The sequence below is a fragment of the Myotis daubentonii genome, chromosome 2 (assembly GCF_963259705.1).
Source record: "Myotis daubentonii chromosome 2, mMyoDau2.1, whole genome shotgun sequence".
Taxonomy (NCBI): domain Eukaryota; kingdom Metazoa; phylum Chordata; class Mammalia; order Chiroptera; family Vespertilionidae; genus Myotis; species Myotis daubentonii.
In genome coordinates this window covers 194,153,215-194,172,932 of record NC_081841.1, presented here as the reverse complement: position 1 = coordinate 194,172,932, position 19,718 = coordinate 194,153,215, and the positions used below count along the sequence as shown (strand labels likewise).

Here is a 19,718-nt window from a genome sequence, read left to right as displayed (position 1 = left end):
AAGGATGGCTGACTTTAAGGCTTAAACAAGGTCAACAGGACACAGTGGTTCTGCATCTCTGAGTAATGCTTTCTGCTGCAAAGATGGCATCTTAAACCTCTATGTGCTGCCCCCAGCAACAAAAGACTAACATTCTCCCATTTCAACCAGCTGAAAAGAGCAAATGATTCTCAGTGTAGGCCTAGGTAGACATATAGATGGACAGATGGACAGATAGATGAGATGGATAGATAGATTATTGATAGAGAAGAGAAGAGAAGAGAAGAGAAGAAAAACAGATATTTAGATCTGTCTAAATATCTTCTAGTTAGAGTTTATAAAAACACCTTACATATAGACAGACAGATAGGTATCCCTTCCTGGGATACATGTCATCTCTGCACTAACTGCTATGGTCAGAGAGATGTGGTACTCTGGTTGGAGAAGAATGAATGGATGCTGGTTGTTCCAAGTATCAATTTGTTGTCTTTCAGCTCCAAGCCTCCCATTCTTTCCCTTCCTTTGGGTTACTAGAGCTTGAATCCTGTAAATATTTCTTGTTGGCCCCCCTGGCACAGATGTTTGGACTTGTCTATAGAGGGCACTGGAGGCCCACTGCAGGAGGCAGGTACTTCCTTTCAACCTTCTTGCTTTGGGCACAGCTGTTTGTTCACAGTGTCATAGTGGCACTCATCCATGGGCACGTTTTGCTTTTCAGTTCAGGCCTGTGGTTTCCTGCTCACCGGCCTGGACGTTCCAGCTGGGGAACTGGCTCTGGCGAGTACAACCCAGCGAACTTTGCCCCTATCCACTGGCCCACATCCACACCCTCCTGGGATGTTTGAAACTGAGCCTCGAAGTTTCTTCTAGCCTCAGACCCAAGAGGTATAGAAACTTTCATTATTCCCCACCGTTAAAATGAGGAAACTAAGGCACAGACAGTGAGAAAGAGAAAAGCATCCCCTGGCAGCAGGAACTGGTCTGGCACTCCCAGCCAGGGCTCCCTTGCCCGCTGGACACACACAGTTCCAGAAGACGCCAGTGGCACACAGGGCCACTCTGTCAGCAGGTCTGAGCCCAGACAAAACAAGAAGATTGTCCAAACCTCAAATTGACCAAACATCCCCTCTCCCAGCTAATCTGAGTGCTGGCTGCTGCTTTACCAAGTAGAACTGTAGCCTCGCTTAATCTGTCCTCCCTGCAGAGTGAATCATATAATCGCCACAAACCCTGGCAGCTTGTATCCAGAGGAAAGCCCCACTTACCTTAAGTCCTTCTCCAATCACCTTCACAATCCCTAGTCCTCTGAGTCTGTTCTGACATTCTCTTCCTGAACTGCAAGGTGTGCATGGTGTCCCTGGGAGTCTTGGCTGGTGGACATTGTCAGCAGCCTAAATTACTCATTTGAGGTCATATATCTAGTCGCAGAGTGCTAAGGGCAGGTCTGGGTGTTCTTAAAGTTCTTTTATATCCCTTCTTAGTGGTTAATCCCTTGGTTGCTCATTAGCAACTTTTATGATAAAATGTCCTGCTCAGATTTCTGGTGTGGTTTCTGTCATAGTCACCAGAGCTCAGTCTATATAAGTACGCATCCTAAGTGCTCTAGAAGTTTGGTGACAGAAGAGGTCCGTGTGATCTGAAAGAATGGGAAAGGCTTCATAATGAGCTCTTTCTTAAATGTGGTGAAACAGGACAGGTAGGGTTAAAATAAATGAAAAATACTGTGTGCTTAAGCTATGCCACTATTCTCTAGAATTCTCAAGAAGGGACATTTTCATAGTATATTTAAGGAACAATATGCATCTCAGAAATAGGCACCCAGGTAGGGAAGTAGCAATAGTAGAAGGTGAGGTGTGGGAAGCAGGCTTTTGATAAAGAGTGTGGAGCTTTAAATGGCAGCCATAAAGGCTTGGAGAGACAGCACAGTGTCGTGGAAACAGAATCAACTTTGCTATTAAACTGACATGGGTTCAAATCCCAGTGTTGTTATCTAGTGCAAGTCTGCCTCTCTCTGAGACCAACTTGGTTATTTGATCTTCTAACCCCTCTCTTGCAGTCTTAGTGTGAATTTTAAATGATGTAACTTATTAAGGCATTAAGCCTGGTACATAGTATTCTTCAGTCAACAACTCAAAACAAGCAAACAAAAACCAGTTTAATACCCACAGGCAAAAGAATGAAGTTGGAGCATATACAAAAAAAAGTACTCAAAATATATCAAAGACCTAAAGGCAGCAGTGCCTAACAAATATATTTCTTTATTATTATTATTATCTTAAAAATATTTTTAATTGATTTTAGAGAGGAAGGGAAGGGAGAGAGAGATAGAAACATCAGTGATAGAGAGAATCATTAATCAGCTGCCTCCTAAACACCCCACACTGGGGACTGAGCCTGCAACCTAGACATGTGTCCTGACCCAGAATCAAACCGTGACCTCCTGGGTCATAGGTTGGCGCTCAACCACTGAGCCACATGGGCTAGGCTATTATCATTATTTTTTAATGGCATTCAACAATAGACATGTATTTCTTGCTCATGCATCTCTGGGGCAGCTGGGTTTTGCTGATACAGGTTAGGTTCTGCTGTGAGTTGAGGCTATGGGTTAGATCCAGATCTGCTCCTCATGTCCCTATTCCTTCTTGGACAAGGAGTATTCAAAGCATATTCCTCTCACAGTGAAAGGCAGGAGTTGAAGGGGACACATTTCAAAGCTTTGCTTACAAAGAGATTTCTAATTAAACCCAAAATATTTTCCTCTCAAGAAAGTTTCAAAACATATGGGTTCTTTCTCAAAACCATATACACTAAATTATCTGAAAAGAAATTAAACAACGAAAGATGTTCCTTTTTATCTAATTATATTTTAGAGGTCTATAACACTGGCTAGTTAAAAATTATAAATAGGATCTACACTTCTTAATCTTGACACTCCCACTACGATTGTTTTGAAAATTCAGCACGAGATTTTTTAAAACTGACTCCTTTCTCTTCAGTTTCTCCACACACCCCAGCGCTTCTTTCTTTTCCGTCAGAATTCCATCGCAAGCAGCATTTTCCCTGATTATTTCTTTTACTCTTAAAACTGCTCCTTTGGCAAAGTCAGTAGCTTGAAAACATTCAGCTTTTGTGGAGTTGATTTTTACACTGGCTAAAAACAAGTCTAAAATATTGCCTGTAAGATATGAGCTGGATGGAGACGTGCATTTCAGCTTCCTGGAGCAGGTACGGCCTCTTCTCCTGCCTTAGACTCTCTAAGGCTAATTCTCCCATTGCGGGCTGTTCATGCTAACACTCCCTCCCCTGTGCTATGCAAAGCATGCCAATCACACTGAGGACAAGGGAGTTCTCGTCTCATGGGAGAAGCATTGAAAACTGACATTGGTAACTTGAGGTTGGAAGCTTTTTCTTTTTTTCAGTCCACAGGTCAAAGCACACGGAAGGCTCTCTTTTGGGTGTGATTAATCATCACAGCCTCTTCATGCTGTTGTGTAATAAGCTTTATTCCTGTATTATGTGTCCCACCAGCTATTATAGTGATTCTGGATTCTTAGCACACAAATCTCATTAGAGAGTGGCTGGGTCTCGGTGAGTGAAGAATGTGGTGGAGTGTGTTTCCTGTGGCTTCTTCCTCCCCGTGTCCCCTAACTCCCAGCTTAGCGACAGTTTCCATTGGCTGTCCTGTCACTTAGTCAAAAAACTCCTGTGGCGATGAGAGGAAACAGTCTTTACATCCCTCTCACTTAATGCCCAGTCAGCCCAGTACAAAGAAGCTTTTAGATTCTCATTGTTTCCAAAATTCAGATACACCTTTATAGATCTAGAATTTAATTTCCTTTAAATAATGAACAGATTATCCTAATGCAGAGTAAGTCAAGATACGAAAATTTCGACAAATTTTTCTCACGAATCTTTTCAATAATAGAAAATCTAGCGTCCTTATCACTGTCTCGTCATTTACACAAAGGGAGTGTTTTGATTACACCCTTGAGTCCCTCATAGTTTTTCATTTGAGGCCACCGGCAGATGGAGTCGCTGCCTCAGGAGGCCCTGGGCAGGATGTGTTCAATGATGATCTGCTTGGAATTTGTAGTGGGGTCTTCCACGCTAGGCAGGCCGTTGGACTCAGACCTTTGAGGTTCCTTCTAGTATTGAGTCAATGAAAGCCATATGTTGAAACTAGATTATAAAAATACCTTACTAAAGCTAACTTGTATGCATGCATATAAGCATAACCAATGGACATAAGACACTGGGGGGTAGGGGAGGCCAGGGGATTGTCAAGGGCGGGGGAAAAAAGAAGATATATGTAATATTCTTTGTAATACTTTAAGCAATAAAACAATAAAATAAAAAAAATCAATAAAATGTATTTAAAAAAAAATACCTTACTAAAGCTAGAGATTCTTACTCAGATGAGAAGGAAAATGTCTGCCTATCTCACGTACCTAAGGTGATAGCTCCATGTTATTTTAATTGTTTTAATTTGCACTTCTCTGACTACTGGTGAGTTTGCGCAGCTCTTCACATTCCTACTGACCCTTCAGGTTTCCTGTTTGTGAAGTAAATGGCAAGGTGTTGAGGACACACCCCTCTGTTGTCACCAGGATACAGCAGCAATGAAGGATAGATGGCAGAGCAGAACTTGTAAGACATTGCTCAGAAGGACATAATCCCATAATACAGCTTTGGGGCTGGACTATTTTGGCACAAAGTATGAAACAGGGATTGTTCAATCGAGTACAACCATTGTCCCCCTGATCCTGGGAACTTTGACACATGGGAATCTCCAGCAAGAACTGTCCCAGGAATCTGAGATCACAAGGCTTGAGGCCAAGGGAGAGTCAGGCCCAAGGTATGGGTCCTGGTGTCTGAGGGCAGTGACCGCTGGGGGACAGGGCAGGGATTTCTGTGGGCTCCAGAATGTGATCCTGCCTCCAGCAGAGTGTCCATCCAAACGTCCAAGCGAAATCTCACTACTTCCTATGCTATCTTCGTGGAAGGAGAGCAAAACAGGGAAATATATGAACTGTCACCTAGCACTCTCCTCACCATAGGAGGGACAGAGATACAGAGGTGGCTGGCAGAAGTAATGAGGAAAACACGAAGGAAGGCCCCATCTTCACCCTCACACAGGCAATCTGAAAGAATGCTGATTGTGTTTTTTAATAAATAAGCACTAGAAGTTGTGTGTGTCTAGTGTAAAGATTCCACTATGAGTTAATTTTCCTCACGTACTTTCTTTTTCCTTGCTGAAGAACATACTTTTATTTCTGTAAAGGCAGGAGGAAGGAATGCTTTCTTTTCTCTGACCTCATCTGAAAAAGGCATTCATGGTGGACACTGGCTCCAAGTAGAGATTTTATTCCCGAGTAATTTTTTTGTCATGTTTTCTGTTTTCCCCATATGTATACGTATTCCTTTGTATTACTGACATTTGGTTAAAATTGTTATTATTATTTTTAATAGTGTGCAGTAAGCCAGAATCTAGGAATAATTTTCAACTTGAAACTGTGTTCCCCAAGTGGAAATTAAAAATACTTACTTAGGAAGTAGAAAAGTACTGAAATACCTATTTGTAGATGAGTTTAAGAAGCAATTTCTTGTATAAATATTTGATCTATTCCGGTGAATGCTTTGAATAATTTTGTGTTATTTCCAGAATGATCTGGAATTCTTGGATTTTGACTAAAATGTTCAAAGAAATTGTTAAATAATATTTCTACTTCAGTCATGATTTTGTTTGGGGGACATGACCCTAGTGATGTTGATAGTGGGGAAGGGCATGTAATAAGAATAGAGCCACAGTTGTTTCATAATTGCTCACTTTACTAACTAGAGGTAAGAGGTTTTCTTACAGACCTTGGGAAACTGGAGGATGAAACAAGGCCATAAAAAGATAAGATGCTTGATGGGTCCATTGCTCATAAAAGAAATACACTTTGAGAACAGACCAGGGACAGAACACGCTTTGATTCAGTTGCTGTGCACGGACCCTGCCCCCCTCTAGGAGTTTGCCTCAGGAACAGGATGAGCTTTTGTAACATCATAAAAGATTAGCCACCTTGTTATCAGACTTTGAACTCCTGAAGGCCCAACCACAGACCCTACCCTCCGCTTTCTCTGTTACACTTGCAGCTCACAGCTGCACATAGCTATCTTCTCCCTCAGGCCTATATAATCAGTCAACTGGCAAGGGGGGATCAGAGCAGAATTCCCAGGGTGACTGAGTGCTCTCCCCATACTACCAGCATTATTGGAATAAACACTCATATATGATTCAACCCTGTCTCTGCTTAATTTGGTCAAGTAGTGACAGGTGGCCTCAGACCCACTGTGTCTGGTTTCAATCTGAGAAAAGCAGCAAATTTCATGAGTCTGGGGATAGTCAGGATCAGTTTAGAATCATGACTTTCAGCCATGGTTTCTGGGACCTCCTAGTCAGGGGTGCTGGAACTTGAGTAAAAAGTGAAATGAATGTGGTAAGAGGAGAGAGGATGTTAAAGGACAGAATTGAGTAGAAGGAAAGTCTGTTATAGTAAAAAGGGGAAATGTAGTTTGTAAAGTCTCAGAAACTTTGGCTCTGGGAGTCCTGGACGAGGAGGGGAGGGAAGCAGTGGGCAGGCTACGTGCTGATCAAGTGGGACACAGTGAGACCTCACAGCCCTTCGGACCCCACATGAGCACAGAGGTTCTAGTCAGGCGAGAGCTGCAGAGCAAAGCAGACAGGCCTGGGGAAACAGAGGCCATGTCCACCCCGTCTCAGTGGGGAGAGATGCTCTGGCTGTAACGTGGGGAAGAGCAAGGTCCGTTGGGAAATGTCTGAAAATGCTCCTTTGGAGACATTTTCTTTTTATCTACCAGCGTTGAAACAGTTGACTTAGGGTTAGGACTATATAGGCCTCAAACTTCCTGTCTCTCTTTAACAGTCCTCATCATATGGTCACTGGACACACATGCATCTAGCACCCAACAGGATAATGAGATGTACATTTCAGATCGTTTATGACAACCGCAGTCATTATGGCTGACCTATCCGGAGTGTTTTCAGTGCCAGGCATTTTTAAAAGCACTTTACCTTATTTATCTCATTGCGTGCTCAGTAACAATCCTTTGATGGAAATATTCTTCTTCTTCCCACTCTACAGGCAAAGTGGAGCCCAGACTGGTTAATAACGTGCTCACGGTCACCTAATTGGGAAGTGGTAGAGTGGGGACTTCCTCACACAGTGTGCCTCCCAGCCCATGCTCGGAACCACTCTAAGTGACTAACTCTAGAGCTGGCAGATATCAGAGTTTCCTGCAATTACCAGACTCCTTGGTTGGCTGCAATCATTGAACAAGAATAGGACCAAATCTTTGCTCTCCGCGAAGTTCTTGTGATGGTTGAGAACAGTGAGATTTGGCAAGTCCAAGGTCCTTGGTTATGATCTGGGCCCAGTCCATGGATCTCTGGGTCCATAACCTTTCCTTTGACCTCCTGTTTTAAAGCAATATATATGGAAAAAACACTCTCTACTCAATAATGAGATCTTGGATGGGTTTTTGAGTAAAATGACTGTGCTTCTCTGCCTGGGGCAGTCCCAGTTTATACCTGTTATCCTGGCATAATAATGTGTGGTTTCCCCTTTCCTTCTCAGAAGTGTCCTGCTTTGAGCAATAAATTGATCAGTTTACTTAGATACAGTAAATACTTCCCCAAATTCTCATTCTTCTTCCCCAAATTCTCATTTTTCCCATGTCATAATAAAAGTAGTTCTTTATTTTTATAAGTCCAATTTATACTGATAAAATATGATTTTAATTATATATTTATTTATCATATTAATTAAGGTAAATGAAGCCAGCGACTGAAACAAACAAACAAAGAAACACTGAAAAATTCTGGAAGAGTTTATTTCTCACCCACATTACCTCCCATGTTGTACCCTACAGTTGTTCAGGGATCCCAGATCTTTTCATCTGTGGCCCTACTTTCTCTGTGTCCTCAGTGTCTCTTCCATCAGCCAGTGGGGAAAGATAGCAGTGAGCTCATTGGTGGGAAGCATTCATGGTTTAGGCTGAATGCTGTGCCTATCATTTGTTGTCATATTCCATTGGTTGTGTTATGGGTTCACTCAGCGACATAGACCACTGACTCAGAATTTAAATTTAAGAGCCTTTATTAAGCTGGCCAGCTGACTACAGTTACAGCACCCTGCCAAAGCAGAGGCTGAACTGCAGCGCTGACTGCAAGTGTTACATTTTATTATTAAATTTTGTGGAGGCCCAGAGAAAAATGTGTCTTTCAAATTCTGGGCCCCCAGTATGGAGGAAACTCTATTTATTTATACTTTTTCCAGTCTTTTGTCTCCCAAGTTTGAAATGAGACTCCCAGGCCTTCTGAGAAAGAAGGCCTGCATGCTGGGAAGGGGCCATGAGACCATATCTCAAGGCCTGGCCTGATGTCAGTACCTTCCTATCTATGTGTTTTAGGAACAGACAGCACAGCATAACCCATCTGGCCAAAGCGCCAGATATGCAGCCCAGCACAGTTGGATCTCAGTCACATGGTTCTACCAAACTGCTGTGAGTATTGAAAATGTGATCTAGCCATGTGCCCACAAGGAAGAGAAAGGATATAGGTAAATACTAACAGTCTCTGAAGGCTGATATAAGTAATCCAGTGCACTTTACTTGTAAAAAAAAAGAAAAGAAAGGAAGAAAGTAGAAAGCAAAGCGTTACATAGAAAGCTAGTGCCTCCTCTGAACAGCTGACTACTGTGAGTTTGGTATGTAAGCACACAGAAATATATTATAGTTTTATGTTCCTGTTTGGACCAGTAGGTTTATATTCTACAAAGTACAGTCTTCACTGACTAATAAGTACTGTTTCTAATTCTTTATTTGAATATTCTCATCGGTTCATTTTCATCAAGCTGTCATCCCCACTTACCCACTGAGCATGCTCTTGTGAAGGTCACCAGTGATGTCCTCATTACTAAATTAGAAGTTTATATTTGTGATAATTCTTCATTTCTCCGCAGCATTAACTAACTTGGATCTTTTCCTTTTTCTTTTTAAGAAAATTAAGTCAATTGGGGTGACATTGGTCAATAACATTATATAGGCTTCAGGAGAACGATTCTCTAATACATCGTCTACCTATCACAGTGTGTGTTCACCGGCTCAAGTCAAGGCTCCTTTTATCACCATGGATCCCCCTTTCCCCTCTTCTGTCTCACCCACCTCCTCCCCCTCCTGAAATCACCATGCTGTTGTCTTTGTCTATAAGTTTTGTTGTTGTTGTTGTTGCTTAACACCTTCACCTTTTTCACCCAGCACTACCCCCCTCCCTTTCATAAGGTTTTGATTTAAATTTTCCTTATAGCTAGTGAATTTGAGCATTTTTATAATACATTTGTTGGCCACTTTTATGTCTTCTTGGGAGAAGACATAAAAATGAGCAGATCCCCTGATCATTTTCTAAAATTTAACTTTATTGTTGAAAGTATTTTTAGTTGGATTTGTTGGTTCTTGAGTTGTATAAGGTCTCTATATAGTTTGGATATAAGCCCCTTAGCAGAGGTATTGTTGGAGAATATCTTCTCCCACTAGGCTGGTTGCCTTTTTCTTTTGTTGATGGTTTCTTTCACTGTGCAGAAGCCTTTGAGTTTGGTGTAGTCCCATTCATTTATTTTTATTTCCATTGCCTTTGGGGACTGATCCACTTTATTACTCATTGCTCTAAATGGTAAAAAAAGATGCACTATGTTTGGGCACAAACTTTTTCTCCAAGGAAATATTGAATATCTTTTTCAGCTCTTCCTCTACTTCTTCCACATTCAGTGTCTTAAACTCCACCAGATCCATGTTATCCTTGTAACTGAATCTTCGATGCATGAGAGTAAACCCCACTAAGCAGTAAACACCATCTGGGGTGTGCACGGCACAATAAGAGTCTTTTACACACACAGATGCTGGAGATGTTTGAAAGTATGAATTCGGAGACTCAAAATCTTCAATTGTTCGAGGTTCAAGCGTAAAGGAGAAGATCTTTCTGTACTTTTTCTTTTCCAGGAGATCAGAATTAAGGAATTCTTGGTTTGGAACGTACTGCTCTCTTCTGATTTGGTCCAGGTACCACGTTCCTCCCTCTTCTGTCAAGCGGAAGATGCACGGCATCTGAGGCTGATCCTTCCCAGAAATTAACTCCAGAGGCTGCCTCATCTGGTAAGAGCTTCCATACCCAGCATCAACTATGTACTTCCTGCCACCCACCGTCACCATCAACAGGAGGTGCATGATAGCTCTGGTGTATCTTTCAGTTGTAACATTGCAAACATAGCTTCCCAGCATCGTGGTCTCAAAACCGATTGTGGTCAGAGCCCAGTACAGAAGTTGATTGATCTGGAGACACCACCCACCCCGGTTCTTCCTCACAAGTTGATCAAAAACAGCCTCCAAGCCCAATTCCATGGGTTCCCCACAATGGATGTTAAGGTTCTCAAAGGGAATGGCCTGGATCTGGTGCTGAAGAATGTCAGTTAATGTTTCCAGGTCCACTTTGTCCCTAAAGTTCTTATAACCAATTCTTTCAAAATATGCTTCGATATCCATGATCCCCTATGGCAAAGAAAAGAAAACAAAAACACATACTGTTACATTTGCAGTTGGATTTCCTTAAGTAGGTTAATTATAGTAATGTATTTTAAGTATATACAGACAAATGCTAATGTTAAAGTGGTTATAAACATCTGTAATTATAATTCTTTTTAAGATTTTTAAAATTTATATTTAAATAAAAATTTTTTTTCATTATTGTGTTATTTTTGACATATAACATATGTAAGTTCAAGGTGTATAATGTGATGATTAGATACATTTATATTGCAAAGTGATTACCATAATGAGATTAGCTAACACCATTTTGTAACCTTTTTTTTTTTTTGGTGTTGGTGATTACATTTAAGATCTACTGTCTTACCAACTTCCTTTTTATTTCTTTTTGTATATAATATAGTATTGTTAATTATAGTTAAGATGCTGTTTATTCGATTCTCTAGACCTTATTTATCTTCTAGCTTGCAGTTTGCACCCTTTGACAAACATCACCCTACTTTTCCTAACCCCTGCCCCTGTAGTTCATGGCAACCACCATTCTACTCTCTATTCCATGAGGTTGGCTTTTTGTAGATTCCACATATAAATGAAAACATAAAGTATTTGACATTATTTGTCTAAATTATTTCACTTAGCATCATAATGCCCTTAAGATCCATCCATGTTGTGGCAAAAGCTATGGTTTTCTTCTTTCATATGGCTGGATGGACACTTAGGATGTTTTCATTTCTTGACTATCCTATCTAATCATATACAAAGATGCAAATTGACAATGCCTTCGCTACGCCCACCATTGGCTAATCAGAGCAATATGCAAATTAATTGCCAACAAAGATGGCGGCTAATTTGCATATACTGGCTGAGAGCAAAGACTGAAGACACCGTAGAAGGAAGCCAAGCAAGGGAGCTGAGGTAGTGGAGACGGGTGGGAGAAAAGCAGCAGAGAACCAGTAGGTACTGGTGTGGATCAGGGAGCCATCTAGGAGCCTGGAGCTGAGGAGTCTGACTGGAACCAATAGGCTGTCTGTGGCCTCTAAGCCGCATATGGCAGCCTGAGCTTGCTGAACTCAGGTGGGCCAAGAACCTCATTCACAGTAGTTCTCTGAGAGCCTGTAGCCAATGAAGCTGATTTGAGCAATACAGCTGTCTAGAGCTATTGGAGTTGGCAGGAACTGGAGTGAAACTTGGGCCTCGATTTGTGAGAGACTGATGGGAGGCTGATGCCTTTGGAACTGCCTTGGGGCCACAGGAAACACCTAGGGCTGCTCTAGCTGGTTGGCACCAAAGTGAGATAGGGACTTGGGTTGTGCAGGAACCTGCTGAAAGCGTGGTGCTGTGGGAGCCAATTGGGTCCATAGGTGCTGCCTACAGCTGTTGTAGCCAGGAGGTACCAGGGTTAACGAGGAACTTGGATTAATAGGGACTCATTGGGTACCTGGTACCAAGGAAGTTTCTGTGGACTATGGGAGCTACCTGGGGCTCCTACAGCTGGCTGTCACTAAGATGAGCCTGGAGCCTTGGTTCATAGGATCCTATTGGGATCTTGTATCATAAGGTTACTGACACTGGCAGGTGCTGGGTTGAGGCAAGGTCCTGGGTTCATGGGAGCCTGCTGGGGGCCTGGTGTTGTAGAAGCTGCTGAGTGTTTCTGTTGCCCCTCCTAATGTCATTACTTTTGGATTCTCCTATTTGTATTTTTTGATCAGCTATTCTTCCCATTCTGCTAGTGTTTCTGCTTTCTCTACTCTTAATGACTAACATTTCCCCCCCAAAATCTATGTAGTTCATTTCATTTCTTCTCATCCTAACTTGCATCTGTATCCTTCATCAACAGCTACACAAGCTCTAAAACTCTACCTCTCAGCCACAGAGAGAAGGACTGTAATTTAACGAGCCCCTCCCAAACCCTCTCTGCCTCTGCCTGCAGAAGCAGTGCTGACTAAGTAAAGAGGGTGGGTGACGTGGCACAAGAAAAGTATCGCTTAGACCTGCCTGACCGTTTTGTTCTTGGGTTGTCCTACATTCCTTCTATTTGGAAATTACTTTATAACTTTTCTTTAAAAGCCATATTTTGTTTTCTGTGTATTTTTTTATAGATATGATGTTAACTTAGAATTTAGTAATTTCAAGTCCATCCCAAAGAAGCCAGTTCTGTTAGGGTCCTGGATGTAAGCAACATGTTATAACCAAATTATACCTGAGCATTCCATGACTCAATATAAAGGGTTGTGTACTACTAAAGTTATGATATAGGGTGAAATATGGAAGCATTTAGGAAATAGTTGCTAGGATCTAACTGACTGAAAACATTATAAAGTTTTACATATTGGCTTGTTGCTCAGCTATGTAGTGATACACCCCTTCATTTTGGACTTTCTCATAAGTTTAAGAGAGGACTAAACGGCACAGAGCAAACACACTTCGGGAGCCCACCGAGATGTCTCAGAAAAGCACTGAATATCTTTCTAAGGAAGTTAGATGTAGAATAATTTTTCGTTTTAATTCGGAACACTTAGAAAGTTTCTTCTTCCTGGGCCAAACTCTAGAATTAACAGAAAAAAATGAAGAAAACTACTTGGGTATTGGCAGAAAAGCAAACTCTTTAGAAGGGAGACACTATCAGGCTGGCATCAGAACATTCCACAGTCATATGTTACCAAGTTAAGAGAAAAGTCTGATCCCAAAATACTATTCTCAGCTAGAATTTCATTTAATCACAAAGGTATCATGAATATGAACATAATCTCAAAACTGAAAGAACCTGAGGAATGAATGAATGATGAGCTAACTACCCCAATAAAGTGTTACCTCCTAATTGGCCAGTGAAGTGGAAATAAAAATGAAAAAAGAAAGAAGAGAGAGGCCACAGCAAAGGACTGATGGACAACATTGGCTCCTTTTATTACAAAACTAAGAGTAGAAAAAGTTCTGAGAATTGTGGGTATTGAATGAACCAGTTTTATGGAAATAGAAATAAGTTAAATTAACATGTTTACTTGAACAAAAATATATAGTAAAAGTTGACTCTTTTTTACTAATGTTGATTTCTAATATGTTTTCTGCACATTAGTGGAATCTTTTTGAAAGTATGTCCTATCCTACAGAAACATTTTTTAAGTCCTTATGATACCCTAAAAAAATTCCAAATTCTTTGAAGAGAAAAAATTTTTCTAATTTCAACACTACGAAAGAACTATAATCAATAATTTGGTGTATTTATTTCTAGTCTTTTTCTATGCAATTTAAGAGAGATTGGAAAATGTTTATAATTTTTTATTCTTTATTTTTTCCTCAATGCTAGAAAATATGTTTTTTCTAACATTAAATTACAATTATTTGTGCTGATTAGTTTTCCCCTAAAGATGTTACAAAACTTTTAGAAATAAAAATACAAGTGTAAACAAAGAATCAATTAATAGTAATTACTATTTTTTAAATACTATTTTCTAGGGTCAAATCTCAGAATTTGATATGATGTTAACTTAGAATTTACTTATATTTAATTCTAAGAAGAGGAAGTTATAAGTTCATGGATTGAAATTATTTCCCCAAAATTACTCATTTATCTAGTATTTAAACTCAGATCTTCAAAGTTGCCATGCCAGAAATGATGTTGTATATTAATCTTAGTTAAAGGTGATGATTAAGTAAATGGAAATGTGCTTATGTATGTGATATGAATAAAGTGGGAAGAGTCTAAGCAGATGACCTGCATCAATAAGACGGATGTTCTAGTGAACCAATATCTGAGCTCAATGTTGAGTATATCTCAGGAAAGAAGAAAGACCCAGGAGTAACTCACCAAAAGCAAAAAATGAAATGTAAAAATCAAAGATACCAAATTTCTAGGAAAATTTGATCAAGCATGCTTAACACTAGAACATAATCTGGTTAAATGACTGAACTGGAAAGGCAGGAAGCATCCAGTATAATAACTGGGGCAGAGTGGAGTCTGAAGGGAGTTGGAGAGGGTATTCTCTGTTTAAAGTAAATGAAACCCATTAGACCCATTGGCCTCCACCATGTACAGAGGGGTAAGGAATAGAGCATGCTCAGTGTACTTGGGAGTGGGGGGCACATGGGATTGAGGAGGCTTCAGGACTGAGGTTACTATGAGGAGAATTCTGTTTGTACCACCCGGGTCATTTCAGATGTCTTTTACCATTTCACTGTGCCTCTGGACTGGCTCTGTGTCCTCATGCTTAAGGACCTGCACCCCAGCCTCTCTTTGGAGGACCTCTTAAGAACTCCTGGAACTGATTTTCCTTCCTATGCAGACAGCTGGCAAGCCAGGGAATGCCTATCCTGCCAGGGCAGCTCTGAGTGAATGAGTTTCTGGCTCAAGGTATTATACCCTTGCATTGTGCCTGGCAAAGTCTAAGACATAACTCATAGCCACACTGAAACTCAAGCTGAAGCTGGGGATTTTTCTGAATCTCATAACCGCTAGGATTCTTCCTCTATCCCAGTGGTTCTCAATCTTCTGACCCTTTAAATACAGTTCCTCATGTTGTGACCGAACCATAAAATTATTTTCATTGCTACTTCATAACTGTAATGTTGCTACTGTTATGAATCCTAATGTAAATATCTGATATGCAGGATGGTTTTAGGCGACCCCTGTGAAAGGGTCGTTCGACCGCCAAAGGGGTCTCAAACCACAGGTTGAGAACCATTGCTCTATCCAGTCTCACTTTTCTAATACTTAATTGGTCACTCCAAGGAGCACTTCCGTAATAAATTACTTGCACATAAATCCTTGTCTGAGTGTCTGAATCTTGGGAACCTGACTTGAGACACATGAGTGGTGCATTTTGGAAAGTGGTGTGGAAGAAAGGTCAGATACACAGAATGAGGCCAATTTCAGAGGGCCTCGCACGTCAGACAAAAGAGGGACCTGTTTCTGTGGATCACAGCAATGCCTGTTGTTTTGTTGAATGGTCAGTATTGAAGTTGGACCTACTGTTTGATTTATCCCTCTGCCATATGCTACTTCCTTTGCAAATCGCCCTCTTGGATATATCCCTGCAGAGCAGATTCATATGCAGAATGGACTTGTTCCCCATCTCTAGAATTCTTTCACATACGACAGCAATTTTCAACTTGGTTAAAGATCTTTCCTCTTCACCTTAAATGAAACTGTAACCAAGAGCCTAATATAGAAGAAGAAAAGCTGATTGATCCAGAGATAGTCTGCTCATGGAAGTTGGTTCTGACGCTTTAAGCACATAGGCAAGCAAAGTAGGTCTCTGGGTGGGATAGAGTAAATAGTTGAGAGTTAACAACTTCCTTTTGAATCAATCGTTTTGTGAGCATAAAACTAAAGTGAGGGCCCTTCCAAAGGGAAGGAGCAGTTTATCCCCCCCCCCCCAAAAAAGAGCCCGCCCAGGTGTTGTGGTGGATGTTGCGCCAGAGCAGGGGAGCAGCGCCTGGAGCTGAAAGCCCTTAAGCCCCTGGCTGCTGGGCTGTCTGCTCGCCCATGGAATTCTGCACAGCCCTGCCAGGGAGGGTGTCCTCAGTCTGCCTGACAGTGAAGGAGTTGATTCTTGTAGTTTATGGCTCCTGGAGATCCTCCCCCTGAGTCTCCTCCAGTAGTTTGACAATGCATCCCAGCCTCCCTGGCTATTTGGGATTAAAGAAGTTCTGATCACTTAATCCAGAGGGAGCAGGAATGGTTATGCACCTGCCGCCAGCAGAACTAACTGGGCCCTTTGGGACACTCCCGTTAGGGACAGAAGAGATGGACATCACTGTTTCAGTTATCCAAGGTGGGAATTCAGTTCCCTGAAACATTCGCTCTTTAATCCTCTTCTTTGATCCTCACAAGCCTTTTAAGTAAGCTCTCTAACGAGCTTCATTTTTCTGGCAGAGAAACTGACTTTGAGCGATGCCCAGGTCTCACAGCGAGGATGTGGTATGGCTATGACCCCAATCCCAACAGTTTGGCCCAAAGGTTTGTTATGTCCACCATTACACTATAAAGCATGTCAGACATTTTTGAAACACCTTTGGACTTGAAATTCAGGAATGGTGCAGTATCTAGTCTCCTGGACTCACATTGGAGGTAGGATAAATCCCCAGTTTCAGAGCATAAAAAAGTTACTTACCAAGTCTGCTAGAGCCCACGCCAGGACCAGGGTGACTGCAGTCCTCCCACTTGCAGAGCCAGCACAAGAAGTGAGCTGTCCAAACTGCTCCTTCCCTGGAGTCTACTTATGGTAGAGTCACCCAGGGATCTCTGGGAAATGTAGGTGTGGGGCCCTAGGTTGACCTTGTGTGCCTCCTTTTCAAATCAAGTCATTGGAGAAGATTAGAAAGCTATATTACATAATGAGCCCCAGCCACAGGCTGTGAGGAATATGTCCTGTGTTTGGCACAGTTCCTGCTTTTAAGGAACCCAAATCCAGATGTCCTATGTGTAATGTGGATTTTGGGAGGGTCCAGGAAAACCAGATCCATTAAGCTAGAGGAGGCAGAAAATAGATGTTTCAAATCACTCTCTCGGGTTATGATACTGTTTTGTCATCAATTTCCATGAGGCCCCTCAGTTTCTGTTCTCTTTCCTTTCATCTTCCATCCTCAGTCCCACTCATCACTCCCCACCCCATGAGGCCCTATATATGGTGATTGAAATGAGTCTGCATATATGGTATGAGTGTGATGTGCCTACGGTAGTGTGGTGGTGTTTCTGCGTGTGTTTTTAATTCACATTAATGATATTGCTCTATAACTCCTGCTGTTACTTATGCATCTCCCCCTATACTATGTTTTAAAATGTATGTGACACAATTGTTGCTTCGTGCCCTCTTTTGGGCACCAATGGTTCTAGTTCATAGCTCTCCTGTCCTATTGCATGGACTTGGGAGGCCTTTCTCTGGTTTTGTGCTTATGCAGGCTAGATGGAGATGCAACTTAGTGCTCCTGGGAACACCACTCAGCCCTGGCTGATGAAAGTTGAAGGATAAATACCCTCAAGTTCTACCTGCTTAGGTGGGACTACTCCGGGGCATGAACAACACTGCCGCCCCTCCCACCGTCATCCTCTCTAAGTCAGAGTCTCCCAAAGAGCTGGAACCGCTGCAGAAGCTCTTTATCAGAGCTTTGAGCTTTGAAACAACCTGTGAGCATCTGAGAAGCCTTTCTGAGCAATGGGGACGCTCACAGGCTGTGTGGTGATGAGACATCCAAACACCGAGTGCTCCAGAGGCTTTGGGTCTGTCATGTGTGCCATTGTAGAGGAGGTGGATGCAGCCATGAATGCAAGGCCACATGAGGTGGGTGGAAGAGTTGTGGAACCAAAGAGAAGATTCTCAAAGACCTGGTGCCCACTTAACTCTGAAAACGATTTTTGTTCATGGTATCAAAGAAGACACTGAAGAACATTACCGAAGAGATTATTTTGAACAGTATGGGAAAATTGAAGTGATTGAAATCATGACTGACCAGGGCAGTGACAAAAAGAAAGATTTGCTTTTGTAACCCTTGATGACCATAACTCTGTATGCAATGTTGTCATTCAGAAATGCCATCTGTGAATGGCTACCACTGTGAGGTAAGAAGAGCCCTGTCTAAGCAAGAGATGTGATGGCTAGTGCTTCATCCAGCCAAAGAGGTCAAAGTGGTTCTGGAAACTTCGGAGGAAGTTGTGGAGGTGGTTTTGGTGGGAATGACAACTTCGATCGTGGGGGAAACTTCAGTGGTCAAGGTGGCTTTGGTGGCAGCCATGATGGTGGTGGATTCGGTCACAGTGCGGATGGCTCCAGTGGATTTGGTAATGATGGTGGTTATGGAAGAGGTTCCCTGGTTACTCTGGAGGAAGCAGAACCTGTGGAAGTGGGGGACAGGGTTATGGAATCCAGGGCAGTGGCTATGGCGAGAGTGGCAGCTGTGACAGCTATAACCATGGAGGAGGCAGAGGCGGCTTTGGCAGTGGTAGTGGAAGCAATTTTGGAGGTGGCAGAAGCTACAAGGGTTTGAGCCATTACAATGATCAATCTTCAAATTTTGGACCCACAAAAGGAGGAAACTTTGATTATTTTATTTTCTCATCACCATTTATTTCCTCTATGCCCTCTTCCACCTCCACCCATCCCCCTTCAACCCTGCAATCACCACACTTTCCTCTATGTCATGAGTTCTCTTTTTTGTTCTTTTGTTGCTCAATCCCTCTCCCCGACTCTCCCCTCCACCCCTGAGCTGTCTGCCTGCTCTCTATGAGTCTGTCTCTGTTTTGCTAGGTAGTTCAGTTTGTTCATTAAATTGAAAGGAGGAAATTTGGAGCCAGAAGCTCTGGCCTCTATGGTGGTGGAAGACTATACTTTGCCAAACTATGAAACCAAGGTGGCGATGGCAGGTGCAGCAGCAGCAGTAGCTATAGCAGTGGCAGAAGGTTTTAATGACTTCCAGGAAACAAATCTTAGCAGAGGAAGAGAGCCAGAGACATTACAGGGAAGCTACAGGTTACAACAGACTTGTGAACTTAGCCAAGCACAGTGGTGGCAGGGCCTAGCTTCTACCAAGGCCTAGATGTGATCTATTAGATAAATTAAAAATAAGAAAAGCAAAAGCTTTTTTTAAGAGAGAAGATTGAACTTTTCTCCTTTTAAAAAAATATGTTTTATTGATTTGAGGGAGAAAGGAAGGGAGAGAGAGATAGAAACATCACTGAGAGAGAAACATCGACCAGTTGCCTACTACACGCCCCACACTGGGGATTGAGCCTGCAACCCAGGCATGTGCCCTGACTAGGAATCCAACCAGAGACCTTTTGTTCATGGGTTGACGCTCAACTACTGAGCCACACCAGAGGACTCTTTCAACACTTTAAATATTTCACTTTTTGCTTGCATGGTTTCTGAAAAGAAATTTAATAAAATGTATATTTAATAAAATATATATTAAATTTAATAAAGTATATATTTTGAACAATAGATATGCAGAATGGACTATGTTTTGTTCAAAATAATACTAGCAACCATGTATTATGTGATTATGGCTAATTGGTAAGTGAAATGAATGACAAGTGTAATGAAGGATGTGAAGAAGGATTTGGAATACTGTACAGTATTATAAAATATCTGCATTATATATGAAGCATTACCAGATTCATTGTGGAAGTATGCTGCAAACTCTTGGGC

General features: G+C 41.8%; 1 protein-coding gene and 1 pseudogene across 1 annotated transcript; one reads left to right on the top strand and one right to left on the bottom strand.

Annotated features, from left to right (window-relative positions):
• Positions 1 to 9,496: 9,496 nt before the first annotated feature.
• Positions 9,497 to 10,580, bottom strand: LOC132226430 (arylamine N-acetyltransferase 1-like). Its single transcript, XM_059681092.1, has one exon. It carries the CDS (start codon positions 10,576 to 10,578, stop codon positions 9,706 to 9,708), a length of 873 nt encoding a protein of 290 aa, XP_059537075.1. The 5' UTR covers positions 10,579 to 10,580; the 3' UTR covers positions 9,497 to 9,705.
• Positions 10,581 to 17,628: 7,048 nt separating this feature from the next.
• On the top strand, positions 17,629 to 18,977 carry LOC132226428 (heterogeneous nuclear ribonucleoprotein A1-like; annotated as a pseudogene).
• Positions 18,978 to 19,718: the final 741 nt, after the last annotated feature.

Excerpts from the sequence above, each read along its gene's own strand:
- LOC132226430 (XM_059681092.1), bottom strand. The coding sequence starts at position 10,578 with ATGGATATCGAAGCATATTTTGAAAGAATTGGTTATAAGAACTTTAGG.